Source organism: Acromyrmex echinatior, chromosome 11 (genome assembly GCF_024713525.1).
Source record: "Acromyrmex echinatior isolate Ae372 chromosome 11, ASM2471352v2, whole genome shotgun sequence".
In the NCBI taxonomy this organism is placed as follows: Eukaryota; Metazoa; Arthropoda; class Insecta; order Hymenoptera; family Formicidae; genus Acromyrmex; species Acromyrmex echinatior.
In genome coordinates, this window is record NC_141862.1 from 11,880,484 (window position 1) to 11,903,968 (window position 23,485).

The window sequence follows — 23,485 nt, forward strand, 5'->3', positions numbered from 1 at the left end:
TTGTACTACGAGAACTTTGTCAAGGTGATCATCTATAAGATGTAAAATCGATTACCGACTAACATTTAAATATATACAGAAAAGTTATAAGATATTAATATTTATTATAAAATAATAGAGAGAAACACACATATTCAAATATAACAATTTATCAAATAAGGTTTCATAATGTAACAATTAAATATTAATTTACCACGGCTAATTACGATGTGACTCCGACATCGTTTATAGTTACAATACAGGACGAGTTCTCAATTAATCTTAAATCCTTCCAAACATTAATTTTTCGAGTTTCACCATGTAGCCTTGTTATCAACAATCTCGTGGCTGGTATATTTGCCCAATATTTTCCCAATGCCGGTGTTATGTCAGCAGCATTCGTTTGTTCTGAAGAATTCCATTGAGTGAGTAAATTCACAGTAATTACAACTGCTTGGTACTCCATCGTGAGGAATCGACATACTTCGGCCAAATCTTGAAGCTCGTAAGTTGTCTCGTTATCACTTTGTTGCCCATTTCGCGGTACCTTGAAGAAAAAATGATCGGTTATTAAAAAAATACGAGTACATTCACATATAAATTAATTTCAGTAAAATTAATATTATAATATATATTAATATTATAGTAATATGAATTAATGTAATATTTTAATTATCAAATAGATAAGAAACGTTATTATTCCTTAATTTTGTGTGTGTGTTAATCGTATTATTTTTAACATTGATATAACAGTAATGTAAAGTTTAATCAATAATATATTTGGAATATTATACAGATCACCAATAAAAATTTGTTTACTAAGGCACCTTGAAAATAATTGCTGGTAAAGAATCGATGATCACGAGGAGGACCTTTCTTTCTTCAAAAGATGCTTCATTTTGCTCCTGTTTACAAAGAGTTACCGATTGTCGTAAAGCTTGTATCAATTCGTGGGAGGAACGCGCTTGATAAATTTTTGTACTGCGCAACGCATCTTTTATAATCTGTAAGAAAGAAAATTGACTTTTAGAACTCACAATAAAATCAGTAGCATTTTAAAGATAATAATTAATTATATAAAAAGTTATTTTTCAAATCTGTTATTTATTCAATTATTTATTTGTTTCTTTTTAAGCATTACTTTTTCAATCACACTGATATAATTGTGGTAGATATACGCACCGATATTTTTATTGCTATTTGCAGTTAATGTTATTACCTTTTGCTCGAAATTTCTCGCTCTCATAATTCCCTCGTATCGCAACCTGCAGAAATCTTTCTTTGTGTCAAAATACCACACAATGCCGCCCGACTGGCTAGCGACGTTAGCTGCTATTGTGAAACATAATTGAGTCTTCCCGGAGGCCCTTGGTCCACATAATTCGCATAACTGTCCGGGATATAAGCCACCTCTCAGCAATTCGTCCAAACTATTCCAGAATGAGACATTATTAATTAAATATCAAATACATTCTCTCTTCTTCCTCTGTGTAAAATCATTGTACGATTTATTTTTTAAGTTTCTCACATCGGATATTTTTATTAATCACAATTCAATTAAGGAATAACTTGTAAACGTACCACGTTACGCTGGTCAGAATTACATTACGTTCTATCGCAAGGTGTTGCGTTGCATTCTTTTTTACGCCACCGAATTTCTTCAATATACAGTGCTTCATTTGCAACACATTCTGCAAATAATAATATTTAATTGAATTTATGAATATTGAGTAAGTCAAACAACTATCTTCCATCAATCTCTTTTTTTTTTATTATATATATTTCATTCAGTTTTTCCGAATAAAAGTTAAATAAATTAATATCCTGGTGAAAAAAAAGTTTATAAAAAAGTGCAGGAAAACTACATAGATTGAGATAAGATCTTAAAAATTCTTAATTTTTCGTAGATATTCATAGTGGGATAAAGGTGGTGTTGTTTGAGGGTGAAGAATTTTTTAAGTTCTTTTCAAACAAATAATACTCGTCCCACTACGAATATCTATAAAACATGAATGTATAGTCTACAATGGACAATAGCAGTAGTGGATTAAGCAGTAGGCGTAAAAATCAACTAGTCATAGTCGAATGTAAGCAGGATAATCAACTGATTAATCGATTTATATGTCTACTTCTTAATCCACTATTGCTACTGCTCATTGTAGATCACGCATAATAATTTCTCATCTCAATTTATATAGTTCTTCGTAAAAGTTTTTCCGTCAGGATATCGATTGAAATATACTAATTTTTAAATCAAATGTCTTATCATTAGAATTATCATTGAATTAATTGAAGCAATTACAAATGTGTCATTTTTAAAATCATTAATGCCCGTTTTTACCAATGTAGTTTAATTTTATTCTCGGTTCAACTAACTTTTCATCTTTTTCTAGTTCCAAAAAGAGAAAAAGATGAAGAACAAGTTGAATCAAAATTAAAATTAATTTATATTGGTAGAAACAGGCATAAAAAAGAAAATGTCCCAATTTTTTCCATCTATTTCAATTCTTGATGTCTAAAAACGACGCTTGTTCTCATAATATTCATAATTTTCAAAAATGTTTTTACTTTATCTTTTATTAATGGGATACACACTGTATGCAAAAGACCGGTGATATTCGTCAATTTAATTGGATTCGTTGAGATAAAATCCACGATTGTGACAATGTTTCTCCGCCGCAAATTCTCCGTTACAGTCTCCGATAAACTTGGATGAACATCTGTGTTCAGTTTCACCATTTTTCACCTTTATCGAATATCTGCAAAATCGAAAAATCAGTTCAAAAATCTTCCCTCCAGAAAGAATCTTATAAAAATGTAATATTTATAGTGGTCAATTTATGTAATCATTTAACAAATCTTTTAATATTAATTAAAAATAAGTGATTAATTGGCCAGTATTAGTATTCAATTTCTGTAAGGGTAGAAAGAAATTTTATAACAAATTAAATCTATTAAGTCGAATAATTTTTTAACTCAACTGTAAAAACCTTTAAATTAAAATTTGAGCAAATATAAGAAAGAATATTTAAATTCAAAATTTAAAATGAAAAAGGTATATGTTTGATATTTGTCGATAGCGAGAGAGAGAGAGAGAGAGAGAGAGAGAGAGAGAGAGAGAGAGAGAGAGAGAGAGAGAGAGGCAACATTTATTATGCGCTCTGGGATAAGTTCCTTGAAGAGCTAAAACCAATATATTGAAAAGATTCAATTAAGTATACATCGAAAAAGATCAAATTCTGAAGAAACAATATACAAAGATTTTAAAAGAAAAATGAACAAGCATATTCCATAAAGATAAGAGAGAGAGTTTACGTGAGTAATAAACACACATATAGAAAACTAAGATGACGTACTATTAAACGTGGATAAAATATAAAAAGATGGAACATCTCAAAGAACATGCATTATTGTCGCAGAATTGAGAACTTATAAACTAATATTACTATGTGTGTGTGTGTATGTGTATGTGTGTGTGTGTGTGTGTGTGTGTGAGAGAGAGAGAGAGAGAGAGAGAGAGAGAGAGAGAGAGAGAGAGAGAGTTCTAGAACAAAAAGTAGACAATTCATTACGCGAATTAATTTTCGAAAAGCGTTATCTCGCGCGCGCCCGCGCGCTACGCATCTTTAAAGCGTTCTTCCGGCGATATCGAGCGGCCCGGTGCCGCCAATCTGCACCAATCGAGACGAAGGCGCTGCGCAGCGCATCCAGTCATCCAGTGGCGTCAATCGTCTCACCTTGCCGGACGTGTCGGCTGTCGCACGTCCCGGCGCCGCGGCGACGATCGGGATCCAGGTTCCACCGAATTCCACCGGATTCGCGAGTCCTACCTCGTGACGCCTCGAAGAGATCGGCCAGGATGGCGATCGAGATTCCCGCGCACGAAAATGCCGCTCGCTGGCGGCGGCAGCGGTACGCGTTCGCACGCGAGGGACGCACGTGCGCGCACGAATCGACGATCGAACGGCGCACCGCCCGCACTCGTCGGCCCCGGCAACGCGAGACCCCGACACGACAGCACGCGGAAACGACGAGGATGGAGTGATTCGGGAGAGGATCGATGCACGGGTAAGTACGACGTTGTATGTGTCCACCTCCCAATTTACCGTAGCGAGACGAAGATTCGAGTCGGCCGTTTGCCACGTGGCGTGTACTTCAAAATCGGTGCACGGCTACATTCGTTTCCTGCTGATGATTTCGTGCTTCGACCTTTACTTTCTGTACTCTTTTTCTCGGAAATTGCTCTTTCCTTTTTCCCCTCAATATTCAAATGTGAATGGCTTTGTTTCAAGCAAGAAAGATATAATTACTCCTTCTGCATTTTTTGGGAGTTTTCTTTGTTTATAGAATGAATCCGGAGCACTTTGAAAGAGAAAGAAGGCGAGAGAACGAGGTGTAAAAAGTGCAACCGTAATGAGATATTTGAATTTCTTGTGCATTTTTTTAAATTTTAAGGTGAAGATAAGAAATTTGGCAAGTCCAAGAGATAAGAAATCAATCAAACGGTAAATTTTAATAGACAGGATACTGCGAAGTAAGTTCGGTAAAAAAAATATCGGAATTAGTAATTAATTAACTATGAACATTCGATGAATATTCATTTTTTTTTATTGTTCAGTTGAGTAGCGATTATTAAATTAACTTGAAAATGGAGCAAAATTTTCTAAACTCCGAAAGAAGAAAAAGGAACTAAAGTTCTTATTCATATTTTACATTATACGCTGATTGTGCAAAATCACGTGTCCATTTGAATTCTTTTTTACAGTCATTCCTGTAAATAATTAATCACATAATCATAGGTAATTATTAACCGACAAAAATGAATTAATCGAATAAAATTGAAGTACAAATAATTACATGTATTCGTAGTTTTGGCAGAGATAACAGTGTATGGGCGTTTTTCATTCTTGGGCGAGAAAGAGCTCGAAATTGAATATCCATATTTAGTATTGCGCGTAATACGGGAGTGTAGGGAGTGCGATTAAAAAACGAACAGACCCGGGGATGTGAGTTAGCACATTTCAGCCGCATGTTCGAACGTACGAGCGGACCGGCCAATCACGCGACTCTGTCGATGCCACGTTGCCGCGCGCAACGGCCGCGGCAGGCCAATCGGAGGGGAGGCGCAACGCCATCTCTGCGCGATTGGCATAAATACTCGAGATTGGCTCGTTTCAGCCGCGGGCCAAAACTCTCCTCGCAGCCGTCGCCATGTTTAGAAGTGCGTACGCGTCCTTGGGCGTGCGGTGTGACGATGTATCATAAAATATTAGATATAGCTCATGCGCCGTATGTTACGTGAGGTACCCAATTACGAGTTGACCCACGCGGAACACGGGCGTGACGATCATTCCCGTGGATGGCGCACCTACGTCGCGGTAATTTGTGATTACATTATGGTAAGTCTTGGTCCGTCTCGGGGCCAACGCCAACATGGCGGACGAGAGATTTCCTTTGTATCGTACCGCGCGACTTCCCCACCCGTCGGCGCCGAGCGTCGTCGGCGAGGTCGTTTCCTCGCGTGACGCCCCTACAACGCCCGCGACACCGGACACGCGCGCGACCCGTCGTCTTTTCGCGCGGCTCGTCTCGCATTCGCGACGTATTTCATCACCGGCGCTCGCCTCGATATAGCACATCGCTCCCTTGATGTATGCACGAACGTACGACGCTCTCAGATAGCTCCCTCGAATTTTCGGATTGTTTCGATTTGCCGATTCACGATAGTCGATTGACAATCCTCGTCGTTCGATGGTCTCCGTGGTTTCCTGATTATATTCTGTCGCCGTGTAAATTTTAAATTTCGCGAATGTATTCGATCGTAGAATGCATCTGTTCCTTTTTTTAACGCAAATCGTATAAGAAACGCCTTTTTCAAATTCGCTCTTTTTCTCGCATTGTCTTGATTAATCCTTATAAATGATCAACATTTTCTTAGAATGAACAAACTTGTCTAGTAGGCCGTTGCTATCGCTTCTTTATGTGTCGTTTAAAACTTTTCTTTATCTTTGTTGTTTCCTTCGATAATTTGCAATTAAATCACGCGGTTATTTTGCAGGTGCTCTGCGTGTTCTCGAAAGAATTTAAGTTGACATTAAAGTATGAGTTATGTTTGTTAAAAAGTATTTCTATTAAAATTTTCCTTTTTAATGTGCATACTTATATGAATATTTTTATGTTTACTTTCATTGTTTTTCTTTGCCAATTTATAATCTATGTTAATTAAACAAAGGTTGTGTGCATTTTATATATTATTTAAAAAATAATCTGTATATGTGTGTGTTGTGAATTGTAAATGTACTGATTTAAATAATTATTTTTTTTAAATACATGTTTATTTATATATAACAGTGAATGCATTATTCTCTATATTGCATATATTATCTTTTTTTTTCTATGTATGTTTTACATTTATATTATTTGGTTGGAAATGCCTATTTTATGTATTATAATTATTATATTTTTTTAAAAGGATGTTTCTCTACATTAATACTTTCCAGTTCTTTGTTTTTATTTTATTAATAATTAATAATCTTTCAGTTTATTTAACAAAATTTTTTTAATTGTTAGACTTTAAAATATTCTTTGAACTTTAAAATAATCTTAAAAAATAAATGTGTCAAAGGAATTAGAGTATAAATAGAATTTGTTTTTCCATTAAAACTGAAATATGCTTCCATATTAGAATATTTATAAGATTCAACATATGAAAATGTAATATTGTGTCAAAATAAATTCATTTTTTATTGTTGAGAAGGAATTCTTTAAAAAGTTTCTGTATTTATGTTTTGTATGATAAAATATGAATTTTTACGTGTTATTGTGAGTTACTGTAATACAGTGTTACTTTTATCTTTTCAGCGTAACGTGCAATGAGTGATAAACAGGGTGCACCTATTTTACCACCCCTTAGTCGGGGTGCGGCTAATAATGGCGGAAATAACGGAAGTTCAGCTCAACAGACTGTCAGTCTGCAGCAAGTTCTCGCTACCGCTCAAGGCCTCAATGTGCTCGCTACTACCAGTGGGCAACAGTTTGTTATTACAACTCAGGTTCCTGGTTTCACACAGGTAAATGTTTATGTTTGTAATCAGAATTTGACTGCATATTGTGTTTCATGAAGTATAATATGTGTTACATTTTAAATAGCGAAAAATGATAAATATGAGATATATTTTTTCTCTCATCTAGCTTTATCATTTGTAATATCTTGATTAATAATTAATAATTTAATCATGATTGATAAATTTGACCTCCATTATTTCCGTTATTTGTTAATTATTAATAATGCTTAATAATTGTGATGATTGATCATTAATTAAGTAATAATTGGATATAATTGCTGAGGTTTATTTTAATCTGGATTATTTTTATTAAATATTACTGATTATCAAATTGATTTCATATTCAATAATTATTAATTTGTACACATTTTTGGCATAATTCTGTAATAAAAGAACTCCGCACTAATATGTACTTATATATATATATATATATATATATTATAATTAATATAAATATTGCATATAAATAAAATTGGATCGCTATGAAAGGAATTTTTATGTATAATTTAGCTTATAATATGGTAAATAAAAGATATTGTAGATACAAGGCTCAAAAATAGATTGTTTTTACATTATGATATTGTATGATAAAGCTGCTCTATGTGAGCATCTTTACATCTTTGATACTTCATAGCTCAAAAACTATCCATTATTGAATCTTGTGATTATAACATCTTTTCTTGCACACACATTATAAGCATTAAAACTAACTCTTCTATTTCAAGATTCAATTTTATAATATAATTAATACGGCGTCCTTTCTTTTGCTTGTGTGAGTAGTACTTATGAACTTTTACTCCCAGGTCATATCGAATAATGCCACAACTAATGCGAGCGGAACGCAACAAGTTACAAGAATCGTTAACATCGCGGGTACGCCACCGCGCAACGCTGTCGGAATTGTCGGCACATCGCCTCCGACAGTGTCACGGCCACAGAACTCTACTAAGCTTATGCTGACAACGTCGCCGAAACTTGTACGCACTTCCATAAGCAATGTGTTTGTAGCGCCGACGTCATCGCAGGTATCATCGCCGCAGGTGCAGGTGCAATCACTTTCACCAGCGAGGAAACGGCTGAAATTGTCGGAAACGACGGAGAAACCGATTCCATTTGACGCCAGCGAATATCGTAGACGAATAATGGAGCATAAAATACGGCGGATACGCAGCGTACGTGAGAAGTATACGGAAAATGCATCGGAACTGTTCTTTCTGCAAACCGGCGGCAATATGATGGAGTATTATGCCTGGCGGAAGCGATCTCCGACGCCGCAGTTAGTACATTTTCTGCGTCAGCATCGACTCGACCCGGATGACGATGACGAGGATTTGACTGCGCCACTGTCATCGATACCAGAATTCTCACAGCTGTCTACTGTTACAACTACTGTCACCACTACTACGACCGTCACTAGCGCTATTGTCACCGCTACCACCACTGTCACAACCGTCACGTCCGGCTCCACAGTGGTCCAGGTCCCGAATCAAAGAGCGGAAGTTAAAATCGCTGGGGCGGGCGTCACGCCAGTAGCGGTGTCCACCACCCTGCCTGCTGCAGCTCTAGCCCAACTCAGTCAAGGTAATTATAAATACCCGTTAATTATGGAAATAAAAAGGTTTAATTCTTCATTACTTCTGAGCAATTATGATCTAATGTTTTCGTCGTAATACATTCAAACTGATTGATATTACATTAATATATCTGGATGGAAAACATGTATCATTATAATTGTGTGTGAATATTATATGTTATACTTCAAGCAGCAAGTCAATTCGATCTCAGATCGAAATGCGATGAATGTTCTGTTAGCATCCATAAATATTTCTTGAATTTTAATAGCGAAAATCGTGTTTGTTCTTTTCATTCAGTTCATTCGTACTTAAATATGCAGTCATGTTCCTCTATTTTAAGATGTACCAAAGAATTCTTTTCTATCCTAACATCTTTCTTTGATATCTTTTAATTTGTGTAGAATAAAGAATATTTTGTCTTTCACTCATTTTTTCACTCCTATGCAGAGGAAAACTTATATCAGATAAAGAAAAGCCTTAGAATACGGGTTCTCAGAATAGAGAAAATCGACTGAATATTGTTGCAGCTTTATTGGATCACGACGTCATAAGCGAAAATAATAATCCTGTTCTCTCACCCTATACGTTGAAATAGATACTCTTTCTCCTTCTACCACAATTCAATAGATTTGTAATTCGATTTATGATATGTAAAGGAATTTTTCAAAAATATGATTTTATATAATTATGAAAGTTATAAATATTATTACAATTTAAGCAATAAATTTCAAATTTATTTGAATACACATTTTTCATAATAACTCATCTTTCTTGGATTGTTATTCTACCTATGTTCACTTATATTTTTATTTAGATACGTTTTCTTTATAATTAAGAATTTTTTTTTTTTAATTCTTACCGTTATTTTATCTATCGTACATACCTGTATTATCTATCGTATATTAATTAATAAAAAAGAATAAATAAAAATACCAGTTATAATTTAGATCCTTGTGTTAGAGAATTCTTATCATTTAGGAAAATATTATTTGCGGAGTAAATTTTTCTTCATTCATGTTACTTTAATAACGAATTGAAATTCGGTTTGTATACGGAATAAATGATGCACTTAGGACAAGTACCAGGTAGGCCTCAAGGGGGCCGCCATGGCATGGTGTTTGCCTTCCGAGCGGCAATCCAGTCTTCGCCAGTCACCGTTCACCCTCCATCCGCTTCCACCGTAGCACCCACGTTCATTATAGGTGATTACCGCAGATCGCCTGTCGTTCGTTTCTTCGTATCTTTAAGCCGCTCCATATTAGTTTTGCTTCCAAGCAGTTTAGATATTGCAAGCTCTTGTAATAAACGATTATTTTTACGCGTTATATACTTCCGTATTATACACATATGTTGTACTTCTTGACTTAAACTTTTGGAACGATGATCAGGAGAAACGCTCGCCAAAGAACTGTCTGCTACTACTAAAGCTATTAAGTTGATGTAGAACTCTACTGTCATCTTATAATAACATCTAATTTTTTCATGCTATAACACTATACGTCCACTGTATGCCCATTCTATAGAATGAGTCAGACAAGTGTAGCATGTTATATAAAAACTACGATGATGTGGTGATTGACCTGATCATTATTAAATGCAGACGCATGTTTTTTTTTATTTGAAGCTTGGTGAAGAATAATATATGTCTATCGTTATGCCATATACATATATGTATGTACACATACATCTTGATGCAAATGGAAGATTTATTTTAATTGGAGTACTTTGGAAGTGTTTTCGTTTCTTGCTTTTAATTGTTGTCAATGTCGTGTAGATACGTTTCTTGCCTGTTCTGTGGAATTATGTTGGCAAAAATATTCTCCGTTTATCTATTAAAATCGTTATTCGCGTGAAATGTATTAATATTTGTCTACTTTTGTTAATTCAAAATACAGAAGTATTTTTAAATATCGTAAAATGGGGTAACTTTGACACAAATTTTTCTTATACTGTTGTTCAGCAGATTGTTCTAACTAATTTTGATCTAATAATGTAAATAGTAATATTAATTAGAGAATAACTTATTTATAATTCATGCTTTTGCGTTAAATAAGTTAAATAAGAATCGTTAATTGTTTTGATAATAACATAAACAATTTTCTTGAATATTATGAATTAAAAATTCCTAAATTCCGATAAGTATATTTACTTAAAGACTTATAACAGATATAATTAATATAATAATATAATTTAATTTCTTCTTGTTCAATCTGCTAAATATTAGTGTTAATGGATAACTTCAACTTACAATTTGGAATAAGTTGATTAAATCTCAATTCTCTTACTTTCTCTGTTCATTTATTGCCTCAATTTTCTTGTTCTTGTGCTAATTTCTTTTTTACACTATTCGAGAAAAATTTGACCTTTTTTTTTTTAACAGAGTGTCACTGACTGCAAATTTCTTAGCTAAATTTTTATCACGTCATAATTTAAAAAAATGGCATCAATGGTGCAAAAAAAGTATTATTTTGAAGATTTTTATAACATAACATCGGTAGCTTTTTTTTCTCAATTTTATTAATGCCATGTTAAAATATCAACTTCTTTTTTAAAAATTCATTTTGTTTTGTTTTGATATGATTTTTCAAGTGCAATTTGAAAATAACTTTTCCTATACAATATATGAAAAAAGCATTTTATTTTATTTTAATTCTACATTATGTGGGAAGGAAGAAGTGCTTGTACACTTATAATCAGATCATACTAAATAAAAAAAGTAGTATAAGATTGACAAAATATAATTGCAGGAAGGTATAATCTCTAATAATTTAAGAGTATACTTAATTTTAATCAAAATTACCCTATCTTACCCTAATACATGTGTTGCTGTCGCAATCAGCTCTTTGATTTATCTTTTGATTAATGCATATGAATATTATCGTTCACATTATTTATTATCATAGCAATCTCAAAGTGGTGTTATCATTTTAGGTGGAACGTCGGTGGTTACAGACTCGTCGAAACTGACGACCACGGCCGTGAGTTCGGTGGTAGAAAAGTCTTCGTCGTCTATAATCACTGTCGCCACCCCGAAATCGTCTGTGACTACAGCTGCGCTCAATAGTCCACAACCTATCGTTAAGCTCGTTAAGTTGTCTACACCCACTACCATAACTACTTCCTGTGATATCTCGAACAATCAGGAGCAAATTGTGGAAAAAGCTAAGCAGGTAATTGCCACGACTATTTTAATACTATCTTTTTTCGGTGTAAAAAAAACAAATATTTATAGTGTCTTAAATATGTCAGCAACCACTTGTAAGTTTGATTGGATATAATTTCTTATAGGTTTTTTTTATAAACGAATTATTTACTTAAATAATTTTGTTTTTACTAAACATGTTTAAAACAATTTTAGTTTATTAAATTATCTTTTATTGAAATAGTAATATAACTATATTAAATAATTAATTTAGTTTATTAAATTATCTAATTTGTACATATTTATTTCTTTTCGAATAAGTCAGTCAAATGTATAGTTTATATATTTAAATTTTATGTTATATGCTAATGGCTGCAATTATCTGAATATAGGAGGCGTATGTAATGCAAAGGATTGCAGAACTGCAACGCGAGGGATTATGGTCGGAACGGCGATTGCCCAAGGTGCAGGAACCAACTCGAACCAAAGCCCATTGGGATTACTTGCTAGAGGAAATGGTCTGGTTGGCCGCTGACTTCGCTCAAGAACGTAAATGGAAGAAGGCAGCGGCGAAGAAATGCGCGAGAATGGTGCAAAAGTACTTTCAGGAGAAGGCGATTCAAGCACAGAAGGCTGAGAAATTGCAGGAACTTCGACTGAAGAAAATTGCCAGCTTGGTCGCAAAGGAGATTAAAACTTTCTGGGCAAATGTTGAGAAAGTAAGTGAAAAGCTAAAGTGTACACATTTAGAAACATAGATAAATTAAGCAGTTTTTGTATTAACTTAATTCTATGATAAATTGTTTAATTTTTTTATTTTATAATTACTTTTATGAAAGTTACATTGATTTTATAACTTTATTCTACCCCACACTAATTAAGCCGGCGTTTTTGATGCATCTTTATCGGAAGCGTGTGCTCGTTGTGGGAATAGCAAAGTCTGCGTATTGTGTATGGTTGTTTGGTTTTCTTTTAAATTCAACCAAAGAATTAGCGCAGGACATTCGTATTAAATTATGCTCAATTGCGTAAACGCAAAACCAAAAATATAAATGGATGTGAATTTATAACATTTCTTATTAATAATTAGCAACAATATTTAGACATTAATCCATTTACATGTTTTAAAAACGAGTTTTATACACGCGAAATAAATGTGGACAGAATTATCAAAATAATAACTGCAATATTAACAGTTGGTGGAGTATAAGCAGCAAACGAAACTTGAAGAAAAACGAAAGAAGGCATTGGATCAACATCTAAATTTCATTGTGGGTCAAACAGAGAAATATTCCACATGGCTGACAGAAGGTCTCAACAAGACCGACGGTCCACAGAGTATTCCAGCTTCCATAAATAGTTCACGTATCTCTTCGCCAGTCCCAGTGGGAAAATGTCATTCTGATGGTACGTTTAACTTGCATAATAAAATGTAATTAATTTTTATTTATGTTAATGAACATTAATATGCATGCAATCAATAAAACACATTAATTAATAATATTATTAATATGTAATATTATTAATATTCATTTCAATGCTATTATTGGAAATGTAAAATTATTGCATGATACAATTTAAATTACAGAACTTTAATGTTATACAAATATTTTACAGTATTTTATAGTTATATACGACATATGTTTGCATAAATAATTTAATTTTATATAATCTATTACAGAGGAATTCCAGCCAAATCAGAGTTCAGACGATGACGAGGAGACCATAGCTAAAGCTGAAGAGGAAATGAAAACGACTAATCACAAAGAGGAAGTTGAGTTGTTAAAAAAAGAATCGGAAATACCTTTGGAAGATCTTTTGAAGGACTTACCACCAGATTATTTGGAGCATCGAAACAGAAGTCTATCGCCGAATAATGCAACGAATGAAGAGGAACAAATTGTACGTTTTTAATAAAATAAATATTTGCATATACAAAAATTATTTTTATATAATATTTATAGATATTGTAAATTAATAAAGATATTGAAATTAGTCATTTTTTTAAATTAGTTATTTTTTAGTTATATAATGACTTTCAATTTTGGAAGTTCTTAAATCATTGTCTATTTAAATATTTATCAAAAGATAAAATGAGATAATGATTTTTTTGGTTATAGGAAAATGAAGAAGCAGTTGATGCAGATGCTGATTTCGTCGTAGCGTCTGGTGAATCCACGGATGAAGAAGATACAATCATGGAAGAGGAAAGGCTCGAGGGAGAAATCGATCATAAGCGAGAACTCGATGAACTTAAGGTACATAATTTTCTATTTTTCAAGAAATAACCAAGCAATTATCATAAATCGTTTTTGTCAGACTTAAATAAGGATGTGTTTGTTTAGGCTGATAATGAAATGTCTATCGACGAACTCGCGGCCAAATATGCTAATATGTCGGATGTGTTGATGGACGAGGATGATGAGGCTGAAGGTAAATTTTTTAGATTTTTTTTTAAAGTTCTTTTGAAAAATATTTTTATTATTTCTATAAGTTCAGTTTAAACACGCTTTTTTGAATTGCGCATTGCTTGAATACCTTTATAAACGATTTAAATCAGTTTTTTTTTAAATTATTATAAAAAGCTTTAATTATTATCTCGATTATCATATGAAAGTTTTTATTATATAAAGATGCTTTTGTTTGTAAATAATTTATTACAGTGATGATACTACTACCATCAACTGACAGTATGAGATATTTGGTTTTCATTTATCTCATATTATCCGTGCTGTGAAATGAGGCATTTGTCTGAGAAAATTGCGAAAATTATATATTATTATTGAAGGAATACAGTAAATTATATTTAATCAAGTATTTTCTCTTACTTAGGTACGGATAAAGAAAGTAGCGAACGAGGAGTACAGGAGATCGAAGACCAAATAAGTAGCAACGAGAGTGAAAGCGAAGAGAGTGATCACGATAGTGATGAAGATGAGACTCAGACTCAGAGCGATCCCGAAGCGGATGTAGGACTTCAATCGCTTCTCGAAGATCCTTCCGCGGAAAAACAATTGGAGAATAAAGTAAGTCTTTTTTATCTTACATAATATGTTAAAATCTTATAATTATTTTATATTGAATTTTATTATTTAAGTTTTTTAATTATTGTTACATTTTTTAATTCTTTCTATTACTATGTATACATATTTTTTTAATTTGTCACATGATTGTTTATTCGTCATAATAGGTCGCAGAAGATGATCATTCGGACGCTCATAATGAAATGGATAACGTTGCTGCGTTGGCTGAAAGCATCCAGCCTAAGGGAAATACGTTACTTACCACTAGTGTAAGTTTGCTTGCGTTTATACTTTATTTTGTTTTATTAAATTTTATTAATTTTATTAAATTTTATAAATATAAAATACTATATATATAATACTATATATATAATATACTATATATTAGGTGTTGGAATTAATTCGTAGCGTTTTTAATGAAAGAATGTTATTTATTTCACATGAGCATTAAAAAATACATTAATGAAAGACTTCCCATCACTTGTAAAACGCTACGAATTAATTCCAACACCTAATATATACTATATATATACTATATATATAATACTATATATATAATATACTATATATATACTATATATATACTATATATATAATACTATATATATAATATATAAATATATATAATATATAAAAATGGTATATATATCTATATATGTATATTATATATATAGAAAAATATATATAGAAGAATGTATTTTTTTATTAAATTAGATGCTTTTTTTATCAAATATTTCAATCGGCAAATTTTTGTTTCTTTATTTTAATTTTTATTTAGACGTTAAGAAATTTAAACGATCCTTTCGATCCAAGGTGGTGAAGCAGCAATTTTGCTCATCATCATTTACGAAAGGAAAATTAACAGTGATAGTTTTTCCATGAATAAATATACATATTTTATTCTCGAAAATAATCACTACAAAATTACAAAAATTTATGTATAAAATATTTTACTGTTACATTAATTTTTAATTTTTTTTAAATAGTGTCAATAATGTTTTAATAAATAAATTTCAATAAATCTTTGAACGAGGAGAACTTTTTTCAAACTAAATATTCCAAACTGAAAATTAGTTAGATGCAAATAAATAAATAACGTTATCTGAAAATATGAATATGTATAACAAATTGGAAATATGGGAGAATTGTAATAGACAATTAAATAAAAATTTTTCAATTTTTGCTAAAACAAATAAATTCTAAATTGATCGGAAAATCTTGTAAAAATTAAGTTCATTGTATTATTTTTTTATATAGTTTCTATATATATTTTCTTTTTGTGCTTTCATTTACATGGTATGTATTTTTAGGTTGTCACTAAAATACCTTTTCTTCTGAAACACTCTCTTCGCGAGTATCAGCACATAGGATTGGATTGGCTTGTCACGATGTATGAAAGAAAGCTAAACGGCATTCTGGCTGATGAAATGGGTCTAGGTAAAACTATACAAACTATCGCGTTGTTGGCACATCTGGCCTGCGAGAAGGGAAACTGGGGGCCACATCTTATAATCGTGCCGACTTCTGTGATGCTCAATTGGGAAATGGAATGTAAAAAATGGTGTCCTGGATTTAAAATATTGACATATTATGGCACACAAAAGGAAAGGAAACAAAAGAGAACAGGTAACAATGTGACGCATGTACCTTCTTAAAAATATTTGATTTGTTAACGTTGTTTGAAATCTAAAAATTTTTTCATTTAAAATGTGATCAATATATATACTTCGAAACGAAAATGAAGATACTGAGTATTAAAAGTGCAACGCAAACAAACTGACATCGTAATTTTTTTTTAAGGTTTTACTACAACTATTTAATTATCTAATTCAAAATCTATATAATTATGTGTGAATGATATTAAATAATAAAATTTTATAAAACATTTCTTTTATATAAAACTACTTTTTTGGTTTATGAGTAATTATAATTTTACTCGCTGCCGACAACAGACATTGATTCAACCAAAGCGGCAATGTCTGTATTATTAAACAGCGAGATAGCAAAATTCTCCATTAAAACTCGCGTGTCAAAAATCGATCATTGTCTGACATACGAATCCTGTCTGAAGAAACAATTAACATTTATTACTTTATTAATTACAATTATAATTGTTTGAATGTTACATGAAATGTAATATTCTCTTCTTTGTTTATAGGTTGGACAAAACCAAATGCCTTCCATATATGCATTACGTCCTATAAATTAGTAATACAAGATCATCAAAGCTTTAGACGGAAAAAATGGAAATATCTTATCTTGGATGAGGCGCAGAATATCAAGAATTTCAAGTCGCAGAGGTGGCAGTTACTTTTAAACTTTCAGACACAACGGTAACTAAATTATAATAAATATCTGTTATAACACACACATGCATACATCATTGTCGCATGTTCGAAGTTACGTTAAATATAGCAATTATATTCATACTTTCATGTCCATGTCAATGTAATTTTAATCTCAGTTTAATTTATTTTTTATCGTTTTCTGGTTTTAAGTATTAGAAAAAGGTAAAAAGTAAATTAAAGTCTAATTGTGTGTATATAAATAATTTTATAATTGTAATTATATATAACGTTTAAAAGAAATTATATATTTTATAAATATATATTTCTTTTATATAAAATTCCGCCTTTTTCATTTATACATAATTGTAATTTTGCTCGCTGCCGACAATAGGCGTTAATCTAAAATAATGACGTCTGTATTATTAAACAGCGAGATAGTAGTTCTCCATTAAAACTCGTGTGTCAAAAATCGATCATTGTCTGACATACGAATCCTGTCTGGAGAAACAATATATTTATTATTTTATTAATTATAATTGTTTGAATGTTATATAAAATATAATATTCTTTTTTGATTCGTAGGATTAATTTTAATTATTAAAGTTAATCTAATGTTAGAAATAGATATAAAATAGCGCTATTTACGACTTGAAAAATATTAAGTCATTGAGTATATTAATTTTTTTCAAAATTTTTTGAAATTCTTAATTCTTAAACTGTAAAAAATTTATATTGATTTTCTTAATAGTTACAAAATTTGAGTTCTGACTTATATTGATTATTGAATTTTAATTGGAAGTAATGAAAACTTTCATACTTAAATCAAAATTGAAATGTCACTGTATCTTTTCGATTTATTTGTTACAGGAGATTACTTCTTACTGGCACACCCCTTCAAAACAATTTAATGGAACTATGGTCGCTTATGCACTTTCTTATGCCTAATGTCTTTCAGTCGCATCGTGAATTTAAAGAGTGGTTTAGCAATCCTGTAACAGGCATGATCGAAGGAAATAGCGAATACAACGAGAACATAATCCGCCGTCTACATAAGGTCTGTACGTAGTTTTTTTAACTTTTTATCATTTTTTTTTGTCTTTTTCTTTTGTAATTTAATTTATAAATACATTACCAAAAGAAATTACATTTCATATAATGTTGTTCAACATATGTATATAGAAATATACCATATATATATATATATATATATATTTATAATTTTTTATAGTAAATTTAATATCTAATAAACATTCTCCGTAGGTGTTGCGGCCTTTTCTTTTAAGACGATTAAAAACTGAAGTGGAAAAGCAATTGCCGAAGAAATATGAGCACGTAGTTATGTGTCGTTTGTCAAAGCGTCAGAGGTTTCTGTATGATGACTTCATGTCGAGGGCCAAGTAAGTGAACTCTTTAACGTGTATTTTTGAAATTTAAAAGCTTTATTCTAAGCTTTGGAAATAAAAAAAAATATTTCTTGGTAATACTCCAGCTTAGGACCCTCCGCCCAAATGACCTTGACATACGCTGTCAAGGTAACTACCCTGAATAATCTCTAACAAGTTTTAGCCGTCGCTCGTTATTCGTTAAAAAGTTATTAACAAAAAGTTATTTACAAAAATAATGTCTTATTTCAAAACTTTCATGCGAAGCGACTCTCAACCCACCTCCTCCTGCTTGGGGGCGCACGATTTCCAATTTCGCGTGGAAATCGTGCGTCCTCAAGCAGAGATGGGAGAGGCGGGGTAGAAGTCGCTTCGCATGAAAGACGTACACTCCCAAGTAGGGGGGGGAGATGGGCTGAAAGTTGCTTCGCGTGGAAAGTTGTAAAATATAAAGTTCTAAAATATACTTTAAAGCAGAAAACTTCTGTTTCATATAGTAGAAAAGAGATATTTTTTAAATTTCTTTTGTTAATAACTTTAACGAGAGATGACTAAAACTTGGAGGTCACTCGGGGTCATGATTTTGACAACATATGTTCAGGTTATTGGGGAAGGGTCCTCTAATCTGGAATTAGCTATTTCTTTTTCTACTAAAAATACTTTTTTTCTTAAAAATGTGACATTTTTTTATTTCTTTTAGAATATATGATACTCTTATATAGTAAATTATTTAAGCCGATATTTTTTTATAGTCGATTCTTATTTTACATTTAAGACGTTACATTTAACAGATCTTACATTTATGATAAGAAGTATGGTCGCTCTTCTATTAAGATGTCATAAATTAATTACAGAATTGTATTAGCACCCTAAAACATTACTTAAGTCGATCTTAAGATAAGACCTGATTATCGGTCTTAATTAGAGTATTACTATTATATATTATTATTGTATTTAATGATGACATATATTGTTAAAGAACGAAGGAAACACTCGCCAGCGGGAATTTGTTGAGTGTGATTAACGTATTAATGCAACTACGAAAGGTGTGTAATCATCCAAACCTGTTCGAAGTTCGACCGACCGTTTCGCCATTTCAAATGGAAGCAATTGAGTTCGTAACCGCTTCGTTAGTCTGGAGTGTGCTTGATTATGATCCCTTCAAGGTAAACAATATTCTGTGTTAACTGTGCTCTTATTTGATTTATTGATCTATATGTATACTGGAATTGAGAAAAACAATAATTTATTCGGTTTTTACGAATTGTGATTTGTCTTTGCAGCACATCGAATTGTCTAGTTTGAATCTTTTGCTGTTGAACTTGGAGTTGATGCTTAGTGCATTTGTTGCACATAGAGTGAAACGTCTGCGGACACCCAGAAAGTTAATAGAGGAGATAGATAGTCAACCAGAACTGCCACCGAGATGTCCGTCAGGCCGGATCAAGATCAACGTTAGATTATCGAATCAAGCGAAGCCACAGCAGCAACAGCAAACGCAGACTAGGCTAAAGAATCTGGCTGGCGTATTACCCACGCCAAGAGTGGGTACGTCCCCCTTGATAAAGTCATTAAATACCAGCCAGAGTGGTCCGGGACAAGGTAGGTCCAAGCTATCCCATCTTATCGCATTAGTCGTTAACATTTTCATGGCCATTTATTGGTAGCAAAATTACATTTTGCGAATCTCAAAATAGTATAAAATAACAGCAATAGTTAATTATTAAAAAAATAAAATATGTTATAAATTATGTATATTAATATCACATATTAGTTATAAGATATTAAATGCATTGAAAAATAATAAAATAATAGAAATGCAACTTTTTTTTATTATGTAAAAAGAATTATGGGATTCCATATTTATTTGAGATTTTTACTAATACGATTCTATGGTAATGAAAAAAGAGATAAAATGTTTTTATTGGTCATGAAAAAATTAACGCAATGAATGGATGGAATTCGTTGCGAAGAAACATGAACAAAACCTTATCCCGGGCTACGAGGGAAGAATTTTAACAGGATATTGTACGTGATGCGATACAAGTATTTGTATAGCACTTGTAGTTTTGTGTCAATTAATATTAATTATAATAAAAAAAGAAAGAATTTGTTAAAATTGATATCGATACAATTAAATTATTAAAATTAATAAATAATTCAATTAGATGCATTGACGTTCGATGCGTACTTATATTTCATCAAATCTCTTTGTATAATATTTAAGAAATATCTCTTTACATTTATATAATTGCATAACTATTTCATATTAGCAAAGAAAAAAATTTATAGAATCACAAAATACCGAACATATCAGATTCGTTAATGCATTTGATTGTACGAAGTAAATTTTTAATTAGCTATTTTGTTTCTTTTAATTTCTCAATGATTTAATTGATATATTTAAAATTTATATATATATATATATATATATATATATATATATGTGTTAATCGAACACGAAATGCAACAACTGTTATTCTCAGGTGTTACATTGAGAGTTGCTGGTGGTCAACAATTACAAGGTTATTCCCTACAATTGGTGCCACATCAGGCTGGCGTGAAAGGTAAGCGACTTTTTAGATTAATATAATCTTATTTCTGAATTTGTAATACATTCTCAAATACAATTAAATGTATTACAAAATTATAAATACATTAATTTAATTTTATACTATATTTTGTAATTATACTTTTAAATATGAAAATAATATGAAATTATGCATCATCGATCAGTAACTGTCGCTGTGAGTTTCTTGCTAGGCAATTACTTTTGCAGTGATGCTAAATTAATTGCTAAATTCCTTGGGCCAGCTTGTTTATAATCTTACCATTTATAAGCATTCTAGAACTAAGGACACATTTCATTAAAAATTAATCTTTGGAGCGAATTACATAATAAATTTGTAGTTGCTATATTTATTTATATTTGTTTTATTTTTTTTTATACTTATACATTCTGTTAAAATTCATTGACTATATTGGAAACAAATTTTTTAATTTTTGTTTAAACAGTAACATATTTATTAGTGTAGTCAGATTTAGAATAAAATATTAAAAGTGTATCTAAAAGTATAAAATTTAAATTTTTATTAAATTCAAATATATAATTTTATTAAATTAAAAATAGCTTTTCCTATGGCAACGTTGGGGAATAATCCACAAAGTACTAGCGTAACAACTACCACGACAACGACAAATGCGCAAAGAATCACGGTGGGAAACGCTAGCATAAGAGATGGCATTCAACGACTGGCGACACAAACTGTCACAGTCAAACAAGGCGATTCCGTCCAGAGAATAGCGGTACCTAGTTTTGCGCAACTGGTTCAAACCTCTACCGGCAGACACTTTATTCTGACGTCGAGTCAACAGAATACTAACACAGGTTTGTGTCCGATTACGATTTTTACAATTATTTTCATAAACTTAAGCTTGTTGGCAGTGACAGATAGAAAAAAGTAACACATTTTGTATTGTTAGTTTCGTTTCCAGTCATGACATCGAGCGGATCGCGTTTTACGGTGTTGTCTAAATCAATAATGGGTTTGGCCACATCGGGTGCTACGACGGTGAACAAGGTTGTCAGCGGAGTAGTAACAACGCCAAGTGGTCGACCCATCATGAGGGTACCTCCTCTGAACGTAACAGCAGCGCAATCATCACCAAGCGGAAACAACAGCCAACAGACAATTAGCCAGCAACAACCGCAATCGATACGTGGTATTGTTACCAGACAAGCTCAGAAAGAGATCGCGAAAGTGCAGAACAAGGAACAGCCCAAATCCGAATTTTATTTGGTAATTGAATGTAGATATCTCAGTAATTTACTTGATTCTCATTTTTCTTCGTTCGTTTTTTCTTTTTATTTTTGTAAAAAAATAAAGTAATTTTATCTAATGAATTTTACATTTAAATGTTAAAATTGTTCTATTAAGTGCTTATTTAAATTTTTTTATAGAAAATTTTAATTCTATTATTTTTTAGCCTCAATTGGAAGAGGAAAGGAGACAGAGAAGACAAAACAAATTGCATCTTCTCGCAGACATCAATGAACGAAGATGCGCGGCGTGTCCACTTTACGGTGAAGATCTGTTTATGGCTTTGAGAATCGGCAAACCTGCGACAGCTTGTCGTTGGCATGATGGTTGGGTGCATTGTTCAAAGACTCAAGAAAAGATTCGTACTCGGAAAGAGTTTTTTTCACACACGGAAGCACTTGCGGAAGCTATCAAAAGCACGGAGCAGATTGTTGAGGAACTCAAAGAGGTCTTTGAAAGGTTAATATCTGATATAATTTATAAATATATATAATCAATGTATAGAAAATAATTTTATAATAGTAATACTCAAATATATAAGCTTAAAAAAATTAAAATTTTATTAAAGTGATGATTGTTTAGAATTAAGCGAAAAATAAGATTATGCAATCTTTGCTATTTAGATCATTTTTTCTGGAATTAAGTTTTTTTTTGTTTTTTAATATTCGTGCAGATATGTAGTCTACGTGCCGGCTGTACGCGCTCCAGTCCCTCGATTCCATGTGTCTCATCCGCCGCCGTACAAATTATGGAATGAATGTCGTCTATGGACTGAATTACAGCAACAAATATCGCCGAAATTATCTCTCTTCCATCCAATTTCGTGCCACATGCTCACACAGTTCCCCGACCCCAGACTGATCCAGTACGATTGCGGCAAATTGCAGTCGCTGGATCGTCTGTTGAGAAAGCTGAAGTCTGAAAGTCATCGAGTCCTCATATTCACGCAGATGACTAGAATGCTGGACGTATTAGAAGCCTTTTTGAATTTCCATGGACACATATATCTGCGACTAGATGGTACAACTAGAGTGGATCAACGTCAGGTAATTTGACCTATTAACAAGATACTAAATATTAGAATTTGTTGCATAAAAATTTAAACTCTTAAATTATTGATTTTTTGGGGATTTTTAATACGAGTATTGAAAGCGTATTAATGTTTTGCTAGTTTTTAAAACATATAATGATTAACTTTAGAAGCGTAATAAG

At 32.0% G+C, this 23,485-nt stretch overlaps 2 protein-coding genes and 1 non-coding gene across 9 annotated transcripts in view; 2 read left to right on the forward strand and 1 right to left on the reverse strand.

Annotated features, from left to right (window-relative positions):
• Nucleotides 1-133: 133 nt before the first annotated feature.
• Nucleotides 134-4,989, reverse strand: Rad51D (Rad51 recombinase D). Of its 3 annotated transcripts, XM_011053115.2 has the most exons (7): nucleotides 4,837-4,989; nucleotides 4,086-4,750; nucleotides 2,575-2,738; nucleotides 1,561-1,670; nucleotides 1,199-1,409; nucleotides 807-983; nucleotides 134-526 (listed from the first exon to the last, which is right to left on the reverse strand). In XM_011053115.2, exons 3-7 carry the CDS (start codon nucleotides 2,716-2,718, stop codon nucleotides 203-205), a joined length of 966 nt encoding a protein of 321 aa, XP_011051417.1. In that variant the 5' UTR covers nucleotides 2,719-2,738; nucleotides 4,086-4,750; nucleotides 4,837-4,989; the 3' UTR covers nucleotides 134-202. The 3 variants fall into 3 exon arrangements, with proteins under 3 accessions (XP_011051417.1, XP_011051415.1, XP_011051416.1); XM_011053113.2 differs by lacking the exons at nucleotides 4,086-4,750; nucleotides 4,837-4,989 and adding an exon at nucleotides 3,717-3,857; XM_011053114.2 differs by lacking the exons at nucleotides 4,086-4,750; nucleotides 4,837-4,989 and adding an exon at nucleotides 3,552-3,686.
• The window catches only part of dom (domino helicase), a 26,174-nt gene continuing 6,600 nt past the window's right edge, over nucleotides 3,912-23,485 (forward strand). Inside the window, exons 1-23 of one of the 5 annotated variants that reach the window (XM_087411108.1) lie at nucleotides 3,912-4,047; nucleotides 6,841-7,049; nucleotides 7,847-8,624; nucleotides 9,691-9,819; nucleotides 11,549-11,787; nucleotides 12,152-12,478; nucleotides 12,956-13,166; nucleotides 13,441-13,661; nucleotides 13,880-14,017; nucleotides 14,105-14,192; nucleotides 14,592-14,785; nucleotides 14,950-15,051; nucleotides 16,093-16,408; nucleotides 16,941-17,115; nucleotides 17,938-18,124; nucleotides 18,331-18,467; nucleotides 19,432-19,618; nucleotides 19,736-20,054; nucleotides 20,939-21,019; nucleotides 21,583-21,840; nucleotides 21,936-22,252; nucleotides 22,440-22,732; nucleotides 22,947-23,319. In XM_087411108.1, coding sequence (XP_087267234.1) covers nucleotides 6,852-7,049; nucleotides 7,847-8,624; nucleotides 9,691-9,819; nucleotides 11,549-11,787; nucleotides 12,152-12,478; nucleotides 12,956-13,166; nucleotides 13,441-13,661; nucleotides 13,880-14,017; nucleotides 14,105-14,192; nucleotides 14,592-14,785; nucleotides 14,950-15,051; nucleotides 16,093-16,408; nucleotides 16,941-17,115; nucleotides 17,938-18,124; nucleotides 18,331-18,467; nucleotides 19,432-19,618; nucleotides 19,736-20,054; nucleotides 20,939-21,019; nucleotides 21,583-21,840; nucleotides 21,936-22,252; nucleotides 22,440-22,732; nucleotides 22,947-23,319 — 5,268 coding nt within the window. In that variant the 5' untranslated portion in view covers nucleotides 3,912-4,047; nucleotides 6,841-6,851. Of the gene's footprint in view, nucleotides 4,048-5,147; nucleotides 5,379-6,840; nucleotides 7,050-7,846; nucleotides 8,625-9,690; nucleotides 9,820-11,548; nucleotides 11,788-12,151; nucleotides 12,479-12,955; nucleotides 13,167-13,440; nucleotides 13,662-13,879; nucleotides 14,018-14,104; nucleotides 14,193-14,591; nucleotides 14,786-14,949; nucleotides 15,052-16,092; nucleotides 16,409-16,940; nucleotides 17,116-17,937; nucleotides 18,125-18,330; nucleotides 18,468-19,431; nucleotides 19,619-19,735; nucleotides 20,055-20,938; nucleotides 21,020-21,582; nucleotides 21,841-21,935; nucleotides 22,253-22,439; nucleotides 22,733-22,946; nucleotides 23,320-23,485 lie in introns of those variants that run through there. The other 4 variants (XM_087411107.1, XM_087411109.1, XM_087411110.1 and 1 more) reach the window with 4 other exon arrangements.
• LOC147908154 (small nucleolar RNA snoR639/H1) lies at nucleotides 12,625-12,762 on the forward strand. Its single transcript, XR_015546826.1, has one exon. It is a non-coding gene; the product is annotated as a small nucleolar RNA snoR639/H1 (small nucleolar RNA).

Coding starts and splice junctions, on each gene's coding strand:
- Rad51D (XM_011053115.2), bottom strand. CDS start 2,718: ATGGTGAAACTGAACACAGATGTTCATCCAAGTTTATCGGAGACTGTA. Junction 1,410..1,560: donor ATTCTGACCAGCGTAACGTG/GTACGTTTACAA, acceptor ATTCTGGAATAG/TTTGGACGAATTGCTGAGAG. Junction 527..806: donor TACCAGCAATTATTTTCAAG/GTGCCTTAGTAA, acceptor TTTTTCTTCAAG/GTACCGCGAAATGGGCAACA.